The 20,756-nt window shown below is 36.9% G+C and overlaps 1 protein-coding gene across 3 annotated transcripts in view; it reads right to left on the bottom strand.

The window, feature by feature from the left end:
- The window catches only part of ST13 (ST13 Hsp70 interacting protein), a 34,051-nt gene that overhangs the window by 10,143 nt on the left and 3,152 nt on the right, over positions 1–20,756 (bottom strand). For 2 of the 3 annotated variants that reach the window (XM_026017338.2, XM_026017339.2), the window contains exons 2-7: positions 17,117–17,174; positions 14,861–14,936; positions 12,460–12,530; positions 8,544–8,610; positions 1,297–1,381; positions 1,049–1,159 (exon numbers count right to left, since the gene is read on the bottom strand). In XM_026017338.2, coding sequence (XP_025873123.1) covers positions 1,049–1,159; positions 1,297–1,381; positions 8,544–8,610; positions 12,460–12,530; positions 14,861–14,936; positions 17,117–17,174 — 468 coding nt within the window. Of the gene's footprint in view, positions 1–1,048; positions 1,160–1,296; positions 1,382–8,543; positions 8,611–12,459; positions 12,531–14,860; positions 14,937–17,116; positions 17,175–19,377; positions 19,593–20,756 lie in introns of all 3 variants that reach the window. The other variant, XM_072742897.1, reaches the window with a different exon arrangement.

Below are 20,756 nucleotides of genomic sequence, written 5' to 3'. Positions count from 1 at the left end.
TTCCCTCTCCCTCTGCTCATGCCCATTAGCACGCTCTCTCGCAAATAAATAAAATCTTTAAAAAAATAAAAATGTGTTTTTTCTAACTCGGTTCACTGTAATGACATAAGTAATGGTATCCCGGAGGAACGAACACACCTAGGGCTAAACTTTATTTTCTATAAATATAATCCTCACAAAATGAACCTGGTTTCTTTGAGAAATGGTTAATTCTGAGTCTGGGAGAAGCAAAACAGATGAGCTCATCTACCTTGTACTGGAAGGCAAAGAAATAAAAAAATTAAAGGAAAGAAGGAAAAGGGGGCAGGCAAAGAAAATGCAATCAAAGATAACCACAGTCTCCGGATGATCAACAGCAATGCATAAGCTTTCTGACACCCAGAGCATTAATATATCTTATTCTAACCTTTTTCCTCTACCTTTGACATGCATCTTCATAATCATTAGAGCTCCTTTTTTGAGTAACCTAATACAGCTATCCCAAGCATATCCATCTCATTTCCATCCACACTTGAAGGGCAGTTCCTTTCCAATCCATGTAACATGTAAATGTCACTGGAAATCTCATCCTCAATCCACCAATACTCACTTGTATAACATTTTCATTTCCAGGAATAATGTCTAATCTAGGATAAATTCACCTCTTTATTGTCTTCTTTTTCTGTGTTTTCAGGTGATCTACCTAACAGCAACTAAAGTAGTTTAAGATTAAGGAATTTCTTCTTCTAGAACATATTATTTAATGTTAGGTTACACAAAGCAAATCTAAAAATAAGAGAAAATCTGAAGGTCATGCTCTTTCTTAGAAGTAATTTTTGATCCTTACCTTAAATTTGGCTGTAACAGTCAAAAGCTATTAAACAGTAGTTTTCTTTGAAGAAATAAAAAGAATTTTTACTTTGTTTTTTATTCACTCTCAATTCTTCATATTGAGCACATCTCGCTTTGAAATTAAATCCTTAGGCAATTTCACTTTTTTTCCAAAGCATATTAAAAAATGAAATTTAAATTTTAGAAGTTCTCAAAATAATGAAATTCCATTGTTTACCTATGTGCTTTCCCTCGCCACTTGTAAGGCTGCGCTGAATCAGGATTTATTTCGATAGCTCTGTCACAGTCTCGAATGGCAGCATTTGGCTTCTGTAATTTGATGAAGACACTAAAAAAATAAGTGTGATATTAAAAAGTTTTCATTTCAAACAATAACGCCTTTGGGAACTCCACAAGAATATTCTATTTAAATAAATGAGCAAAAACTCTTCACTAGAGGGATGTTTTTTTGTTTATAGTTCTCACCTGGCTCTCTTGGCATACAAAATGGCTAAGCGAGGATTTAGTTTGATGGCATCTGTGAACAAGTCAATGGCTTTCTGTAGTTCACCTACAGTAAAACAAGTTTAGGAAAAAAAATTAAGAGAAATTACTGATCCCTTAATCTTTCACATTCTTCAAAACAAACCTATGGGGCATGTGGGTGGCTCAGTGGTTGAGTGTCTGCCTTTGGCTCAGGGCGATCCTGGAGTCCTGGGATCAAGTCCCACATCAGGCTCCCCGCAAGGATCCTGCTTATCCCTCTGCCTATGTATGTCTCTGCCTCTCTGTCTCTCATGAATAAATGTAAAATTTTTTTAAAAAACAAAAAAACCAACCACTAATTTCTAAGTTAACATACAAAAACGGCACGGCTCCTCAAGGATGCCTGGTTGGCTCAGTTAAACATCCAGCTCTTGATTTCAAATCAGGCCATGCATCTGGCTCCCCACTCAGCATGGAATTTGGGATTCTCTCTCCCTCTGCCCCTCCCTATACACACTCTCCAAATAAAGACAAAAAATAACAATAAAACCAAAAATGGCTCTTCAAAGCAAAATGGTAAATCACTCAAAACAGAGACTTTTTTTTTTTTTTAAAGATTTTGTTTGAGAGAGACAGAGCATGCAAGCTAGTGTGAGCTCAGGGGAGGGGGTGAAGTAGATCCCAGGACCCTGGGACCCTTAGCTGAAGGTAGATACCTAACTGACAGAGCTACCCAGATGCCCATACAGATAATTTTTGAATATATAACCCCATAATAGTAGAATACTGCATTCTTAGTAGGACTTATGACCTTGTTTTTAAAAGAAAAAATAAAAGGATAAAAAAATTTTTTTAAAGATTTATTTTTATTTATTCACAAGAAGCACACACACAGAGAGAGGCAGAGACACAGGCAGAGGGAGAAGCAGGCTCCAAGCAGGGAGCCCAACATAGGACTTGATCCCGGGACTCCAGGATCACGCCCTGGGCTGAAGGCGGTGCTAAACCGCTGAAGCACCTGGGCTGCCCGAAAGGATAAAATTAAACCCATAAAGGAAAAAGTACTCATACTAAATTTACAGGGCTGGTTAAAAAAAAAAAAAAAAAATACAATTTGAATTCACAGGGATGATCTAAAAATTTAAGAAACCTATAGAATTCATGAAAAACACATAATCCGGGGATCCCTGGGTGGCTCAGCGGTTTGGCGCCTGCCTTAGGCCCAGGGCCTGATCCTGGAGTCCTGGGATCGAATCCCACATCGGGCTCCCTGCATGGAGCCTGCTTCTCCCTCTGCCTGTGTCTATCCCTCTCTCTCTCTCTGTCTCTCATGAATAAATAAATAAAATATTAAAAAAACAACAACACATAATCCACATTTTAAATTCATTTATTGTATCTTATTCTCACAGTTAGCTGCTTCATGTATTTTTGCCTTCAGTGAAGTCATTCAACAAATAAAACATACGAGTAGAATAGTTCTTTGCATGAAGTCTAACTCGACATAGGAAACACGGGGAGACAAAACAAACACAGAATTTTTAAATAAATGCCAGAATTCTCTTTGGAAAATACATTTACCCAGCTAGTCCATCTGTAAAGGACCTTAACAGAACTCATAAAACAGAGAAGAATGCTGAGGCTTATTAGGTACTACTACAGATGCCTATTACACTTGGATGCCTAATAAGCAATTCACACCTACCATGTTCAAAACTGAACTCTTAATTCCAACTCCATCTCTAAAATCTATTTCTCATTCTTTTATGATCAACTAAATAAATAGCTACTCCATTGAATCTAGTTTAGAGATCAGCAAACTTTCTGGAAAGGGCCACATAAGAATTATTTTAGGCTTTGCAGACCATAACAATCCTAACTATTCAACTCTACTGCTGAGTGGGGAAGCAGCCATACACAACACAAACAATGGGTATAGCTATTTTGTTACATTTTTACAAAAACAGAAGGATATAGTTTGGCTAATTCCTGATCTACCTCAAAGCCCAAATCTTGGGAGTTATTTTCAATGCCCCAATCTAAAACCTAAATCCTTTTATCTTTACTTTGAAAATATACCTAGAATCTAAACACTCCTGAGTGGCTCAGTTGTTTAAGCATCTGACTCCTGATTTCAGCTCAAGTCATGATCTTAGGGTTGTGAGGTTTGAGCCCCATGGTGCGTCTGGCCCGCACTCAGCAGAGTCTGCTTGAGGTTCTCTCCCTCTAACTCCTGTCCCTTGTGCCCCTCTCCTGAAATACATTAAAAAAAAAAAAAAAAACTAACCATGCCTAACCTTACCACCCTAGTCCTGAGGTTTCTGCACTGCAACCAAAGGGCCACAGGAGAGTTAGCACTGCATGAACTACTCACTTGATATAGTTCACAGTTTATTTATTTTTTTATTTTTTTATTTATTTATTTATGATAGGCACACAGTGAGAGAGAGAGAGAGAGGCAGAGACACAGGCAGAGGGAGAAGCAGGCTCCATGCACCGGGAGCCTGATGTGGGATTCGATCCCGGGTCTCCAGGATCGCGCCCTGGGCCAAAGGCAGGCGCTAAACCGCTGCGCCACCCAGGGATCCCCTAGTTCACAGTTTAAATACTGCACCACTACATTCGTTTTGATGGTATCCTTGAAAAATTGTTTTTACTTATTGTTATGATGGGAAAAAATAAAAGCAAAAACTGTAGAAAAACAGATGTGGAACAGGAAATAAATATTGGCAGTGTCCAATATGATGCCAAGATTTGAGAAGCTGTTTAGTGCCCAACACATATATGTCTTATTAGAAAATATATATGGTTAAGGAGAAGATTAAATACATATTTTTCAATTTGTGTATAATTATCTTCCAATCACTAACTTGTTATAACACAGACACTAAATTGTTTGGACCTAACTAAATTATCAATGAAAGTCTTATGCTTTTCTTTTGGCTTAAAAGCTCTGTTAAAAAGTCAAGACAGGGTAGGCCCGGGTGGCTCAGTGGTTTAGTGCCGCCTTCAGTCCAGGGTGTGATCCTGGAGACCCGGGATTGAGTCCCAAGTCAGGCTCCTTGCATGGAGCCTGCTTCTCCCTCTGCCTGTGTCTGTGCCCCTCTCTCGCTGTGTCTCTCATGAATAAATAAATAAAATCTTAAAAAAAAAAAAAAAAGTCAAGACAGTAAAAGCATTATGAACAAAGAAGTCTGGGAACCTTTGCCTTAATATCCAGGTTATCATTATTAACCACGTGGACTCAATTTCTTGCATTCTCTCTGTGGGATTGTGAAAATGCACTTTCAGTTTCCTAGGGGGAGCCTGATTGAGAACCCCAACTTCTGTGCTCAAGGCTACACTTCATAAGCTGCTTCCAGCTAATGACAAGAACAGCAAGAATACTAAAACTGGTCCATTATTGTGAGATGTGTTAACTCCTCTAGTGGGCAGCTTTGGCTTGTCCTGACTTTTTTAGAAACATACCAACAACTGAAGACTTCTATACAACCTTCCTTCCATCTCTCCTACCACGGGGGTAAACACCTACATGACTGTCTAACTGACTTCCAGACTCCTCCAGTTCTCCCTGCTCCCCTCTCAGTTATTTTCTTAGTATTATCTCTGGCCCATCAATTCATGTTTTACCTTGTTCTCCTGTAATGAACATAACCCTTATTTGCCCTTAGAAGCTGATCTACATAAAATGGCAAGAATAATCCTTTTCAAAAGTAAATTCATCTCAGGAAGAAGTTCTCCTACTCAAGAACAACCTCCCCTCCCCCCAAAAACACCTCAATGGCCTCCTTCATACATATGGATAAAATTTTAAGTCTTTAGTATGATCTACAAAGCTTTTTAGTGATCTATCCTCTTCACTACCTTCCCACCACCTATCTCCCACTCCAATGTGCTTCCATGACCTCAACTCTACCATTCTTACCCCCTTATACTCCCCACACTCCAGGCAAGCCCTTTCTGCTGTTACATGATTATGTAATAATCCCTTATGCTCTCCCAATTAGCCTTTGTACTCTTTCTTCCCTCTGCCTCAAAGGCTCTCCCTCACATGGCTTGCTCACTTTCACTTCATCCTATGTTTTTCTGATCACCCTTTACAAAATATAGCCTCCACTACTGACTATTCTTTTACTCAGCTCTATTTTATTTCATTGCACTTATTACCACCTAACATTAAATTATAAATTTGCTTTTCTTCCCCAGTAATAATATATGGGACGTCCGTGAGATAAAGAACTTGGTCTGTTTTTGTCACTGTATATCCAGCATCTAAAACACTGCCTAGGGGTGCCTGGGGGAAGGGGGGGAAGGCTCCATCAGTTAAGTGTCTGCCTCTGGCTCAGGTCATGATCCCAGGGGCCCTGAGCATTAGGCTCCCTGCTCAGTGGGGAGTCAGCTTTCTCCCTCACCCTCTGCCTCTTCCCCCACTTCTGCATGCACATACTCTCTCCAATAAATAAAAATCTTTTTAAATTTTTTAAAAAATAAAACATTGCCTAAAACATGTAAGTTTTTTTTTTTTTTTTTTAATTCATGAGAGAGAGAGAGAGAGAGAGAGAGAGAGAGACGCAGGCAGATGGTGAAGCAGGCTCCACACAGGGAGCCCAACGTGGGACTCGATCCTGGGTCTCCAGGGCTGAAAAGAGGTGCTAAACCGCTGAGCCACCTGGGCTGCCCTAGAACATGTAAGTCTTAAAAATATATACTACACTGAAAAAGCATAATGTTGCTACTAACATGACAGCTAGAAAGACTTACTAAGGTCTTGAATTACAAATATCGACACTTTAGTAACACCAGTACCTTAATAAGAATGGTGCCAGATACTATTCTACATACGTTACACACATTTATTCACTTACTCCTCATTACTCAATATACTAGGTAGGTACCATTATCCTTACCTTACAAAGGAGGAAACGGGTGCCTGGGTGGCTCAGTGGGATAAGGGTCCAACTCAGTTTTAGCTCAGCTCATGATCTCAGGATTATGTGATAAAGCTCCACATTCAGTGGGGAATTTGCTTGAGATTCTCTTTCTCCCTCTCTCCCTGTATCCCTCCCCCCTGCTCAAAGGCACACAAGCTCTTTCTCTCAAATAATATAAAACCTTAAAAAAAAAATTGTTTAAAAAAAAAAAAAAAAAGAGGAAACAAGAAGCAGAGACAAAGAGTGAGTTCTCTAAGTTTACCTAGCTGGTACGTACCAGAACTTGGGATTCAAATGCAGGCACTTTGCCTATTTAATTTTATTTCTGCCTAACTCCAGGTAGGGCCTGAATCTACAATCCCTGGCTTAGAATACTAATGTTTTATCCCATTAGAATATGCTATAAATTGTACTAATTCTAAAATAATTTTTTAAAATTTATTTATTATTTGTTCATGAGAGAGACAGAGAGGTAGAGAGAGAAGCAGGCTCCATGTAGGGAGCCCAATGTGGGACTCGATCCAAGGATTCCAGGATCATGCCCTGGGCCGAAGGGAGGCGCTTAACCGCTGAGCCACCCAGGCATGCCTAATTCTAAAATTAAAACTTAACCTAGGGGTGCAGTTGGTTAAGTGTTTAACTCCTGGTTTTGGCTCAGGTCATGATCTCAGGGTCCTGGGATCAAGCCACTTGTCATGCTCCATGCTCAGCATGGAATTCACTTGAGATCCTCTGTCCCTCCTGCTCGTGCTCTCTCTCTCTCTCAAATAAGTTAATAAATCTTTAACAAAATAGAATAAAATTAGAACTAGGTTAAATTTATACATGAACATGGCTTAGAAACGTGGAAAAACAAGAACATGACTCTTTGGGTGGTGGTAACAGCTTCATTTTCATTAAAAAATTGCTAGGTAATAAATAAAATGAATTTAAAAAATACAAGACAATATGACAAAATAAATGACAAAAATAATGAGTTGAAAAAAAAAATGAGTTGACACTATGGCACAGTAAGATCCTGCACAAGTCAAAACCCATCTGGGCCCTCACATTAACCTGTGAAATGGGAGCAGTACAAGGTATTAATGAAATAGGGCACGTTAAAACATAATAAAACTGTCACGTAAGTAGGCACAAAATAAATGTTGGATGAATAGAAATCTTAAGTAGTAGCGAAATTAAAAGATTAGTGTGGAAAAGGAATGGTCAGGAAGAGAAGTAACTGGGATCAATTGATGGGTATGAATTAGAAGCTGAAACAGGCAAAGAAGAGCTTTAGAAAGAAGCAGCAGAGCACAAGTGTAGGAAAATTCTAGGACAGTAAGGTCTGGCTGTAATGGAAGGTTAATATTCAAAAAGAAGAGAACAAGGTTGGGAAGGCAATATATGGGACCTGACTCTAGCAGGTCTAATGCTATGATGAAGATCCTCCAAAAGTATGCAAAAAGCTAGTCAGAGGTTACAAGCAAGGGAATGTGTAAAAATAAAAAGTGGTTCTAAGAATAATCTAGAGACAGTGAATAGAAAGCAATAAATAAGCATTTCAGGAAGGCAAACTATTAAGGCTAATGCAATGGCATAAATATGTGATAATGACCTAAACTGAAGAGGTGGTAAGATTACAAAAAAAGAAAGTGAATGTTATTTGCCAAGTTGGAATAGCAATCAATACTGAACTTCTAAAACTTTAGTCATATTCTAAGTCTACGGATGAAGTCTGAATGCACATCAGCATTAGACAGCAGTTCTCCCACAATGGTACAGTGACATGCCACCACAAAGCTATGAAGGAGTCTGCATAGTATGCAAGCTAAGAAATGATTTGTTCTTACAAACTGTAACTGATTAAACATTATGCTTACTAATACCAGCATTCTCCCATTCTGAAAGGAGTTTTTGAAGAGAATCTCACACACACAGATTAGAACATTATGCCAACAGATATCATTTGTCAAGGGTGTTTGCTATGGAAAAAGTTCAGAGCCACTGTTCTAATAATATTACTTTTATGGAAACATGTTCAACTCTTTAAAGCCTCTTCTTCTCAGTGGACAAACACCAGAATTAGTCAGGAAAGGAGTCTCAGTCACATCAGGATGCATCTGTCCCCTGAGGTAGGGTAACTGATACCTGAATGATTTCAACCTTTTTGTCAAGGGGTGCATAGAGAACAGGAGGCTTTCTTTTCCAGTCTAAGATACTGAATAAATTTAAGTTCCTTTCCACCTTTCCCACTATTTAACAGTTGCTGCAGGGAAAAAGAGAATATTCAGACTATCATAGAAATATAGCAAAGAGGAAAAAAAAATCACTCACCATCATTTAGGGCATCAATGGCAGCCACTTTTTTATCATTTGCCTGATCCATCATTTCCTCGGTTATCTAGGGGGAAATTGTAGGTCAACTTAGAAGTAACAGAGAAAGCAAAGAGAAGAAAGGAGCTTGGGCTTTTTAAGGGATGGGGTAGACACAACCCCCATTTTCATTCATTTTTCTCTAGTCTCCAGGGAGCAAGAGGATAACTATGGTGTAAACTTAGTAAGAAATTACATAGGAAGAGCTTTAATCTTTCATAATAAACAAAAATTTCACTCCCTACCCTTTACTGTAGACATGACCTTTGCTTCCCTCCATCCCAACCAACCTAAGCAGGATTTTCTTGCCTTATTCCACCGCTTCCTTTCTAGTTAAACACAAATACTGAAACTCAATCTCCTTGTAAACATGTAACTAAAACTAGTTCCTATTAGACTTGAATTTTAAGTGAAATGTCTCATTCTTTTGTTCCAACAAACCTCTACTATACCTATAACTGTACAGAACACTGTACAAGATGCTGACGATACAAAGACCATTAGTAACAAAAACTTAAAAGAAACATCCCATCTAAATTGAAGTTAAGAAGCAGTTTCTTAAAAGGCAAAAAGATCTATTCTATCATCAACCACTCTGTAAAATATTACTGGTCCTGGCTAATTCATTAAGAAAATGATCTGACAGGTGCAAGAATTGGAAGGAAACACAAAGCTGTCTTCAAGTTTACCTATAAAACCCAATAGAACTGACAGGTTATTAAATGTACTAAAAAAAAAAAATTCAATAAAGTCCTCAGAAACAACATAAAAAAACCAAGAGTTCTCCACATCAGCAAAAATCAGTTACAAAATAGGACAGAACAAGATACCATTCTAAGAACATGTAAGACTTTCAAAGGGGGGAAGAAGTAAAATTCTATTAAAGAACACAAGATGTATATACTCTGTTCATGGAAAAGATTTTTTTTTAATACTTCATCCTAACCAAGTTACTCAATAAATTTGAAGTAATTCCAACAAAAATTTCTATTAAGTTTAAAACTCGTTTTAAAAGAAGAAAAAAAACACACTTTACCAGATAGTAAGACAACCTACAAAGGCAAATTAAAAAAATGTTAAAAAGGACAACTTCAGTTTGTCAATAATACGGTACACATGGTGCCCTAAGCAAGTGTAAAGAGCCATCTTTCACTTAATGTAGAAATCCTCAAAGAACAAGATTAAATGAAGACTTGAAGTCTGATACGGGAGCCAAGTGCTCCATCTGCTTTCACCCTTCCAGCAGGTGTCAAACTTGGTGACCACACAATTCTATTTTCAAATGTAATGCAGGACACACAAAATCTAGATTCAAGTGAAGAGAATGCATGTTATCTAATCACTCTCCAATAAATCTGGAATCCCAAATGCCTATACCTATAAGCATAATAGCAAACCAAAAATAAACCTGTCCCAAAGAAAGGTACAGCCCAGTAGCAAGAAGAAAAAAAATTCCCCTATAAACTCATAATGATAAGCCAGGCTTTCAAAAGGAATTCCCATTACTCGTATAGTCATACAAACAACAACAAACCATGCTGAGAATTTATAAGTGGTCCTTGATTTGGTAGCTCCAATTCACAATCCTGCTGGAAGCAAACACTTTCCTCTTTGGAAGAATACTCGTACCCAGGCCTCAAAAACTTTTCCAGGTGAAATGTCAAAGAACTCATCAAAATTCCAACAAACATATGTGCGTCATCAAAATACACACATGTGTACACACAACATCCACAAATAAAGAACCTCCTCAATGAAAAAAAAAAAAAAAAAAGAACCTCCTCAATGAGCAAGAGTCAGGAAAAATAAGAGTATCACCAGGAAGAGTTGACAAAGATTTCAATGTGTTTAAGAGAATAAAGGCAAGTTCTGAAAATGCGCAAGAAGGGACTCATAAAGAACCAGTATACTTTAAAATGAATCCAAGCAAGACCTAAAAATGGAAAACCTAAGCATTCAAATTCAAACATCAACATACCACTGACTGAATGCATACATAATCCAGCAGTTATAAGGAAATGGAATTAAATAGTGAAAAAGTCCCTACATAGAACTCCAGAATGACAGTAGAGAGAATAGGAAGTGGCAGTAATTGAAAGATACCAGATAAAAATGTTCCAAATGTTCCAGAATTAAAGAAAGTTAACCCTGGAATTTAAAATGCTCAATAAATCCCAAGTAGCACATATACAATGTTATAAACCTAGACATATCAAAGTGACACAGCATCAATAGAATACATAGTTTTTAAAAATTCCTTTCACAAACAGTGACAAAAGTACCTATATGTATTCTTGAAGATGCACATGATCTCTATGGAGAAAATGCTAATAAATTATTTACAAACGGTAGAAAAGGCCTGAAAATTGGAACACATTCATGGGTAATCACAATAGTGAGCTGTATCTTCTCCCTAACTTGATTTTAGATTTAATGCAATTCTGGGGCGGGGAGTGAGATTGATAATATTCTAAAATTTATATGGAAAAAGAAAAAGGTCAACAAAATAGCCAAAATAATCCTAAATTGTTGGAGGTCCCCCTATCAGATAACAAGACTTAACATACAGCCAAATGAGATAATGTGTCATTAGCACATGAATAAAGAAAGACAAGGAGAACAGAACACCAGAACTGGCTCCCACACACATGGAAACAGTATATTTTGGAATTGGTGAGGAAAGGAATTCTTTAATAGTGCTGACACATATATTAAAGGTGAAAGGCTAACATATATAATTTCAGAAGCAAAAATGATTATTAGCAATTATAACCTTGAGGTAACAAAGCATAATATATAAAAATTATTTAACTGTACTAAAAAACTGTTTATTAAGACGACATAAAGCGAAGACAAGCCATAAACTAGCAAAAAAATATGTGAAGCACATATAGATGACAAATTGTTAGTCTCTAGAATATAAAATGAACTATAAATCAGAAAAAGACAACCCAGAAGAAAAATGGGGAAAGTCACAACAGGACTTCACAAATACCCGTGAATGATCAATAAACATTAAAATATGCTCAACTTCATTAGAAATTAGAAAAACACAACTTAAAGGCCACGAGGACATACTATTTCACACAGTAAGACTGGCAAAGATGAAATCTGATAGTACCAAATGTCAGCAAGGACATGGACTAAACCACTATTACACTATTTCAGTGTTACTCACTGAAGCCTTTTTTCATTATCAACCCCCAAAGAGCCATCTGAGACATTTTTTAATACTCCCTCACTCCATTTTAACACCACACAGATACACTGCATGTATGTTATGACCCTTTAGGAGATCCTTAACCACTGTAATATCTAAGTTTTCTGCAAACCCCTCCCAAGAACCAATTTTCACTACCTTGAGGGTAATACTATACCCATTGTGACAAAGCCATTTTTTTGGAAAAACAATTTGGTCTTAAGACACCCCATTAATAAGCAATTCTATTTCTAAATGTAAGGGTTAGGTGAATTCTGTAGTCTAAAGAGTAGTCAAAATAGATGCAAGCTGAAAAAACAGGTAAACAATATAACAAAGATTTCAGAGATGGTTCTAGAGAATATGATTAAAAATAATGGGAGGGGAGTGCCTGGCTGGCTCAGTCAGTGGAGCACGTGACTCTTGATCTTGGGATCACAAGTTCAAGTCCCATGCTGAGTATAATGCTTAAAAATAAAATCTTTAAAATAAAATAAATAAAAATGGAGGTCAACTTTCACAACTTTTTAGTTTATTACTAAAATGCTTTCCTAAATACCTTAAGTCAGAGAAGGATTTAATATGTGTTTTTCATGGCAGAATTATGTCATAAATCACTGCAATAGGTAGGACCTTCGCATTCCTTACAACAAGCAGAAAATAAGCCATTGAACTTACCTCTACATTTTCATCTCCCATTTCTTGAGGGGCATCAGTATCTGGTTCAATTACACCTTCATTGTCAATTTCTGCCAAAGTTAAGAAAATGATAAGACCTGTGCTGTCCAATACAGCATCCACTAGTCACATGAGACTATCAAAATCTAATGAACTACGGTTATTCCAACTGGTAAGTGAAGTATTTTACTCTGTTATTTAAACAGATGCAACTATAAAATATTTCCCTATTAAATGCTACTTTATTGTTTAGTTGAGATTACATTTCACTTTAACTGTCACTTCATTGGCATTTATCACTGTCTTGTAGTGAGAATGTTGGCAAGGGCATAGTTTCTAGTCTTACACAGACACACCAATTTAGTTCAACAAATGATTTGGTTCTAATATTTTATTCTACACAACAATGTAATGTTTTAAAAAATATTTTATGCAGATAGTACAAATTATAGTGATGATATAAATCATAATGAAATATTTTAGAAATAAATTTTAATTTAAAAATAAAGGCACAATGCCGATGCAGCATCAAACCCAAAAGCTAGCACTATAACCAAAACCACAAAAGAAACTTTTAGAAAGAGATGTCATAAATTTCATGATGGACAACTATAATTGCTACAGCAAAGCAAAACAAAATAATTTCAATATAAAAAAACTTTTCGGGCAACCCCGGTGGTTCAGCGATTTAATGCCACCTTCGGCCCAGGGCCTGATCCTGGGGACCTCGGATCGAGTACCAGGTCGGGCTCCCTGCGTGGAGCCTGCTTCTCTCTCTGCCTGTGCCCCCCACCCTATCTCTCGTGATTAAATAAATTAAAAAATCTTAAAAAAAAAAACAAAAACCTGGGATCCCTGGGTGGCGCAGCGGTTTGGCGCCTGCCTTTGGCCCAGGACGCGATCCTGGAGACCCGGGATCGAATCCCACATCAGGCTCCCGGTGCATGGAGCCTGCTTCTCCCTCCGCCTGTGTCTCTGCCTCTCTCTCTCTCTCTGTGACTATCATAAAAAAAAAAAAAAAAAAAAAAACCTTTCACAATAACACGATATTGGGACATTTTTAGCAGAGTGAATTTAACACTTCCTGCTGTCAAAATTTCAAGAATGTAGCTGAGGGGTGCCTGGTTGCCTCAATCAGAAGAGTATGTGACTCTTGATCTCAGAGTTATGAGTTCAAGCCCCACTTTGGGTGTAGAGATTAAATAAATAAACTTTAAAAAAAAAAAAAAAGAATGAAACTGAAATTAGCTGCCTGAAATCCGAATTTCTATCAAACAGAAAAATTTTAGTCAATTTTTAACAGGAACTGCTTTGTAACTTAGTCTAACAATAAAAATTCATTCACAAAATGAATTCATTCATACACAAAAAATGCTTTTGGATGAAGAGTTGGTAAGATATTATCACAGTTCTAGAAATTGTTGGAAAATTACAATACTCAAAAAGATATTTTACAAAAAGTGAAAGATTAAACCCCCAAAGAAGAAGCTCTTTTCTAACAGTAGCGAAGATCAACTGATATAAAATTTTAAAAATTCCAAGTACTTTTCTTTAGCTTTTAGACAGAGTATTAATTAAGGGATTGCCCATTTAATAACTGAAATATATATTTGTAGTCTCAAAGGACTTCTAAATTTAAGCAAAGATTTTTGTCAGTTTGCAGCCTAAAAAAAACCCGCCAGACAAGGGACACCTGGGTGGCTCAGCGGCTGAGTGTCTGCCTTTGGCTCAGGGCCTGATCCCAGGGTTCCAGGATCGAGTTCTGCATCAGGCTCCTTGTATGGAGCCTGCTTCTCTTCCCTCTGCCTGTGTGTGTCTATGCCTCTCTCATGAATAAATAAAACCTTAAAAATAAAAAACTATCAGACAAAAAATAACCCAACTCCTGGCATATCATTTCTTCTAAAATCAACAAGATTTATCAATGTGGATGCAAGTAGTAAAAGGAAAATAATTTTCTGGTATTTGATTCAGTTACTGGAAAACTTTTACATGTATTAGAACAACTTGGATATGTAACCCAACCACAAATTTCATTAACTCTGAATACAGATATTCAGTTATTCAAATATTTTCAACAAAAATATAACATCTAACATCTGCACTGAAATTGCTGTAAGTACACAATACACTCTGGATTTTGAAGACAGTATGAAAAAACTTTTCCATATTGAATACATGTTGAAATATTAATATTTCAGATATGTTGTTAGTTTAGATACATGGAGTTAATTTCACGTTTAATTTTTATTTTTTAAATGTAGCCACTAGAAAATTTTGCTTCATATGTAGCTCAGCTATATTACATTTCCATTAGCCCCGATTTAGTCAATTTAGTAAAAATTGGCACAGGATTTTATCACGAGATTATCAAGTAACAAACTAACTACTATCTCCTCACCTAGATCACTTTCCTCACTTGATGGTTCGTCTGTCTTTATGTTTTCCTCCGCCTTCTTACTATCTGTTTTTTCTTCCTAGCAAAGGGAAGGCAAACAATGCGTTCAATATTTAATAACATACCCAGTATGTATACTAATTTATAAAAACTTACATAAAAGCTGTTCACATACATTATATTTCAGATGTTAATGCGCCCTTTCTTTCCCTGTTTCGGTGAATTTGTCTTAGTTTTGTTATCATTTCTTTTTAAATTAAGAATAGGTTCAATGCCTCCTCCATACCTTTTAAACAAGTTTTAGAATTTAAAAAATGCTGAACTTTAGGAAGCTAATAACCCATACTGATGTTGCACCCTCCAAAAGGCACTGTGGTCCACAATTTCCGATCATCAACCCATGACTATTTCTGCAAAATAAAGTCTGAGCATTCATAAATGGAATGAATGTTGAGATTATGCTTTACTGCCAAACAAATATACTAAAAATCTTTACATTTTCATGGGTTTTTGAGTTTGGAATTTCAAATAAGAATAATGAAACTATACAGAAACGATGAGAAATCAAAGAATTTCAAGGTACACATGATGAAAACCAAATTTCCTTCCCATCCCAGAAGTAACTAGTGTGTTTTCTGGTGTATCCCATTATATATTCCCAACACATAAGACAACTCTGCATTTTGATCTATTTAACAATGCTGTGTATCATACAGAATATATCAAATCAATGTACCACCATCTATTCATTCAACTCTAGTAGTATAAATTATGTATAACCATTTACTTAGAATGCTCTTTATAATCCCGAAATACTAGAATCAAAACCCTACCCTATGACAAAATATATGTTGAGACCCTATCACATGCAAGCTATCAGATGCTTTGGCATATAATTCCGAATCAGAATGTTTTATTACAAAAATATTTTAGCAGAGATATAGATTGAGTATAATTCTGTCTTCAAACATGTTTACAAAATGGCAAAATATGCTATCTAGGTAGCCTTTCAAAAGTATCCTATCAGGAACTAGTAAATTCTGACAAATGCTGCCTCTTAAAAAAAAGAATAACTACTTTGGGGCTTTTGCTTAACTTCCCTCACTTCACTTGTTCAAAGATAGAACTTCTGATTTCATATCCAGATGGATAAACCTTGTTTAGGGTTCTAAACAATAAAACATTAAATTTCCTTATCAATTTAAGACCGCTAATCAGAAAACTTGGGGAGGGGCACCTGAGAAGCTCAGTCTGACTCTTGATTTCAACTCAGGTCATGATCTCAGGGTCATGAGATTGAGCTCTGTATTAGGCTCCATGTTCAGCTCCAAGTCTGTTTAAGAGTGTCTCTCTCTCTGCCCCTTTCCCATGCTCATGTGTGCTCTCAAAAGAAAGAAAGCAAGCAAGCTTAAAAAAAATATTTTAGACATGAAAACACAAAATAGAAAAAATTCTGAAGGAAGCATTCTTTTTTCTGAAAGGAGGAAAAAGGAATAGAGAAAAGGAAAGGAAAAAGAGAATGGCAAGGTTTCTGGAGAAGGATCAAAAGAAACTAAAATATGAGTGCTTCTAGAGTTAGGAGGGTTGGCATTTACACCCCCCACTGTTAGTTGTTAGGGCTGGTTTCTTGCCCACTTTAAGGAGTATAGTGGGTTTTTTCCTTTTTCTTTCTCAAGAGCCACCCAGTCTTTCTCATTCCCCCCACCAAGCTCTTCTCCTGAAGGAAGCATTCTTAGGGGTACATCCAACCCCACTTCTAAACTTCAGCTACTGGCAACCTCCTCCTAAATTTTTGTATCTTTTTGCAAATATGCTGACTCCCTTAGAAATATCCCTCAGTGATATGGTAGAAAAATTTAAGAATTACGGATTTGGGCTATTTTTCATTTTCTTCACAAATATTAACCAAGTACCCACAATGCATAGGGTACCCTACGCATACCCTGCATACCCACCTGTGCTAGGGTGCTAAAAATACAATGACGATGAAGACTACATAGTGCACACAGTCACAGAGCTTAACACCCACAGGTCATGCATGTTATACGCACGAGCTTTTAATTTTAAGAACAGCAAACATTCAACCCTAAATTCTCAGTGTTAAATCAGATTCCAGATACTCTATGTCCAAACAGAAATTTTAAAAAGATCTTATTTCCAAGTGATCCTGAAGAAATCAGGGGTGGTAATTTGAGAGAAGCACTTTAAAAACCGTATAGTACTTTATCACTAAATATACAGATGAAATTCGTAACTTACCTTGATATTGTCTTCTGATTTAGTTTTATGAGTAGCAGGTGGTATTTTACCCCCCATGCTTGAGGAAGATGAGAAAAAAGATACTTGTTTAGAAAGCTAAAATTCACTAGGCAAGCAACATTTACACTGGAAAAAAAAGATATTTAGATGGTTACCTTTTCAAACCTTTAAAGGTAAGTTCAATTAATTTGAATGAGTCAATATTGTTTTTTTCAGCTTAAAATTTCATTTTTAGCATACTGGTTAATGAAAATCTAACCCATTCCTTGCCTCAATAAGCCTAATAAACATATAGCTTCTCTGTGACCATTCCCAGAAGAAAAGAGGCAGAAAAACATGCAATGACAAAAATCATTTGTATAAGCTGTTTCGAATTCAGTAGGTATACTGCATCCAAAACTTCCAACTTTAGTAAAAGCTCACTTAAATTCAAAGAATCAATTTATAGAATAATCATGAAGTTTGTTCCAAAAAATGTTTGTTTCCTCGGGGACCCACAAAGATTCTTTGTTTGTATTTCATATGCCCCCCCACAGTATAGATTTTCTCCTTATCCCTTCTATAAGCTACCCATTAATACTTCCCCTTGGTCTTGTAAGTCCTTTCCCAAATAACCCATGGCAACATCATGAATTATACACAGTAACCTAAAAATAAGCAGAAAAGACTATGAAGAATTAGTGCTATGTGCTCCATTTGGGGCAGACTCTGAAATACATGGTCCCCATTCAGCAGTCCAGAGACTAAATGTTCAATGGGGTATGGGCCCTCCTCCACAATAGTGAAAGCTGGCAGTCACAAGGACTTAACTAAAATCTGCCTTATAAAAAGGAAAAGAAGCCATTAACTTTTATGTAAAAAAGAGAGAGTCATTTGGAAAAGAAAAAAGAATTGACCTTAAAACACCTGAAAATATTGATTTACATTCATTTCAAGTGGGTGGAATTTCTGTACACAAGGTATGTGTATGTCTAAGTCGGATTTAAATGGATATAGATTTCCAAATGGAAAATGAATTTGGTTCTCCAAAGTTCTTTTATCAACTTATGCTTGTATAAGCAGTTCATAAGAATTCCAGTACTTCTATTAAAGAAAAACAAAAAATCCAGTAGTCCCACACCTTGGACAACATTTAACTACTGTCCATCTTTTACATTTTTAGCCATTTTGATAAATGTATAGTGGTATCTCTTTGTAGTTGGGTCCCTTTTCATTTATTTATTGGCCATCTGAATAGCCTCTTTTGTAAAATTCAACTTTCATTCAGCTTTCCATTAGATGGTCTGTTATATTCATCTGTAGATGTTCTTTGTATACTCTATATATAAACCCTCAAAGTTTTATTTTTTATTCTTATTTTTTTTAAAGATTTTATTTATTCATGAGAGACACTGAGAGAGAGGCAGAGACACACACAGGCAGAGGGAGAAGCAGGGTCCACGCAGGGAGCCTGGCGTGGGACTCCATCCTGGGTCTTTAGGATCACACTCTCTGGGCTGAAGGCGGCGCTAAACCACTGAGCCACCTGGGCTGCCCACTCCGTAAGTTTTATGTGTTACAAATATCTTCTCTTACTCTGTGGCTTGCCTTAACACTTACAATGAGGCCAACATGAACCAAAACTATAACTCTAAAACAGCAAATGCAATAATAAACAAAGTTTGGAATTTCTTGTTAAGCACCAATCAAGAAAAACATGCACTTTCCCCATTCTGTTTAATGTGACAGTTAAAAAAATTTTCAGACTCAGTACCCTTGATAAGGAAAACCAGTTTCCATATGCAAAAAAATTGTCTTAGTTTGTAATTCAGCAAAATAAAATGATTTGATAAGAAACAGGCATATAAAAACACAATTCTTTAAAATTCTGATCCACAGGGATGCGGGATGGCTCAGTGTTTGAGCATCTGCCTTTGGCTCAGGGCATGATCCCAGACAGAGTTCCAGGATCGAGTTCTGCATCAGGCTCCCAGTAAAGCCTGCTTCCCCTGTGTCTCTGCCTCTCTCTGTGTGTCTCTAATGAATAAATAAAAATCTTAAATAAATAAAACTCAAATCTACAGAGAATCTACTTTTCAAAGAGCACAGTAATCAAACAATAGCTCTTTGGCAGTTAAACCTTAACGAAGACACACAGCTCCTTAAGCTGTGTTTTTCGTAAGTTTCAAAATGCAACATCCAGGAAATGTATTTGAGTGGACATTCAAACAAAGCCGTAACAAACCAACTTCTGATAAAATTTCAGGAAGGGACAGTCTTACCAAGAAATGTATTAAGCTAGAGGTGTCTAGGTGGCTCAGCAGGTTAAGCATCCAGTGTTTCACCTCAGGTCATGATCTCAGGGTTGTGGGATTGAACCCTCTGGCTCCACGCTAAGTGTGGGATCAGCTTGAGATTCTTTCCCTCTCCCCATGCCCCTTTCCCCGCTTGTTCACAGGAGCTTGTGGTGCACTCCCTCTGACTAAAATAAATCAATCTTAAAAAAAAAAAAAAAAAAAAAGTATTGGAGATGCCTGGGTGGCTCAGCGGTTTAGCACCTGCCTTTGGCCCAGGGCGCGATCCTGGAATCCCGGGATCGAGTCCCGCGTTGGGCTCCCAGCATGGAGCCTGCTTCTCCCTCCTCCTGTGTCTCTGCCTCTCTCTATATCTATCATAAATAAATAAATCTTTAAAAAAAAAAAAAAAAAAAGGGATCCCTGGGTGGCGCAGCGGTTTGACGCCTGCCTTTGGCCCAGGGCGCGATCCTGGAGACCCAGGATCGAATCCCACGTCGGGCTCCCGGTGCATGGAGCCTGCTTCTCCCTCTGCCTGTGTCTCTGCCTCTCTCTCTCTCTGTGTGACTATCATAAATAAATAAAAATTAAAAAAAAAAAAGTATTAAGCTAACTCTAAGGAGACAAACCCAAATTACCGATTTCATTTAAAATGATCCAAAATACAAAATAACTGGCTTGTAATATGCAAAACTGCCAATGACATGAAAGTCAAGGAAAGACTGAAGAATTCTTTCAGAATAGAGATTAGGAATCACAACAATAAAGTGCAACATGTAATTCTGAGAATTACATAACATTAATGCCTCATTTTTAGTTTCCTGAGTTTAATGGTTGTATTGGAGAGACTGTCTTTGTATTTTAGGAAATACACAATGGTGCTAGGGCACAACACTGGAAATTGTCTCCGGAAAAATGCTGTTTGTACTGAATTTGAAATTTGCATGCACATTTCAAAATTTTTTTAAATTTTAAAACAGGGAGGTAAGGAACACAAGAAGGTTTATTCAATAAGCTACACTTAAGAGTTTCTCACATTCCAAATTCTAGTTAACCACCAGAAAGTTAACATCAATTTATAGGGACAGAAATTTCAAATGCTTCCAAGACTTAAAACAAGCTAATTCTCTTCCCAACATTGCAAACTAGACTTTGCTAGTATAGGCTTTTATGTTGCCAAGAAGGGTAGTGCAGAGACTCTCCTTGTAAGGAATCACACAAAACCCCAATTCATAATTCTCTTAATTTGATACATTCAAGTTACTTTGAGCAATACTTATGCACCTGTACAAAAAACTGGGTGCTATATTCTAAATTTATTGACAGAAGTGCATCCTGTCCACTTCATTTAAAATGCTGACTGAAAG

This window comes from Vulpes vulpes, chromosome 16 (genome assembly GCF_048418805.1).
Source record: "Vulpes vulpes isolate BD-2025 chromosome 16, VulVul3, whole genome shotgun sequence".
Lineage (NCBI taxonomy): Eukaryota > Metazoa > Chordata > Mammalia > Carnivora > Canidae > Vulpes > Vulpes vulpes.
This window is presented reverse-complemented; position numbering and strand designations above follow the sequence as displayed.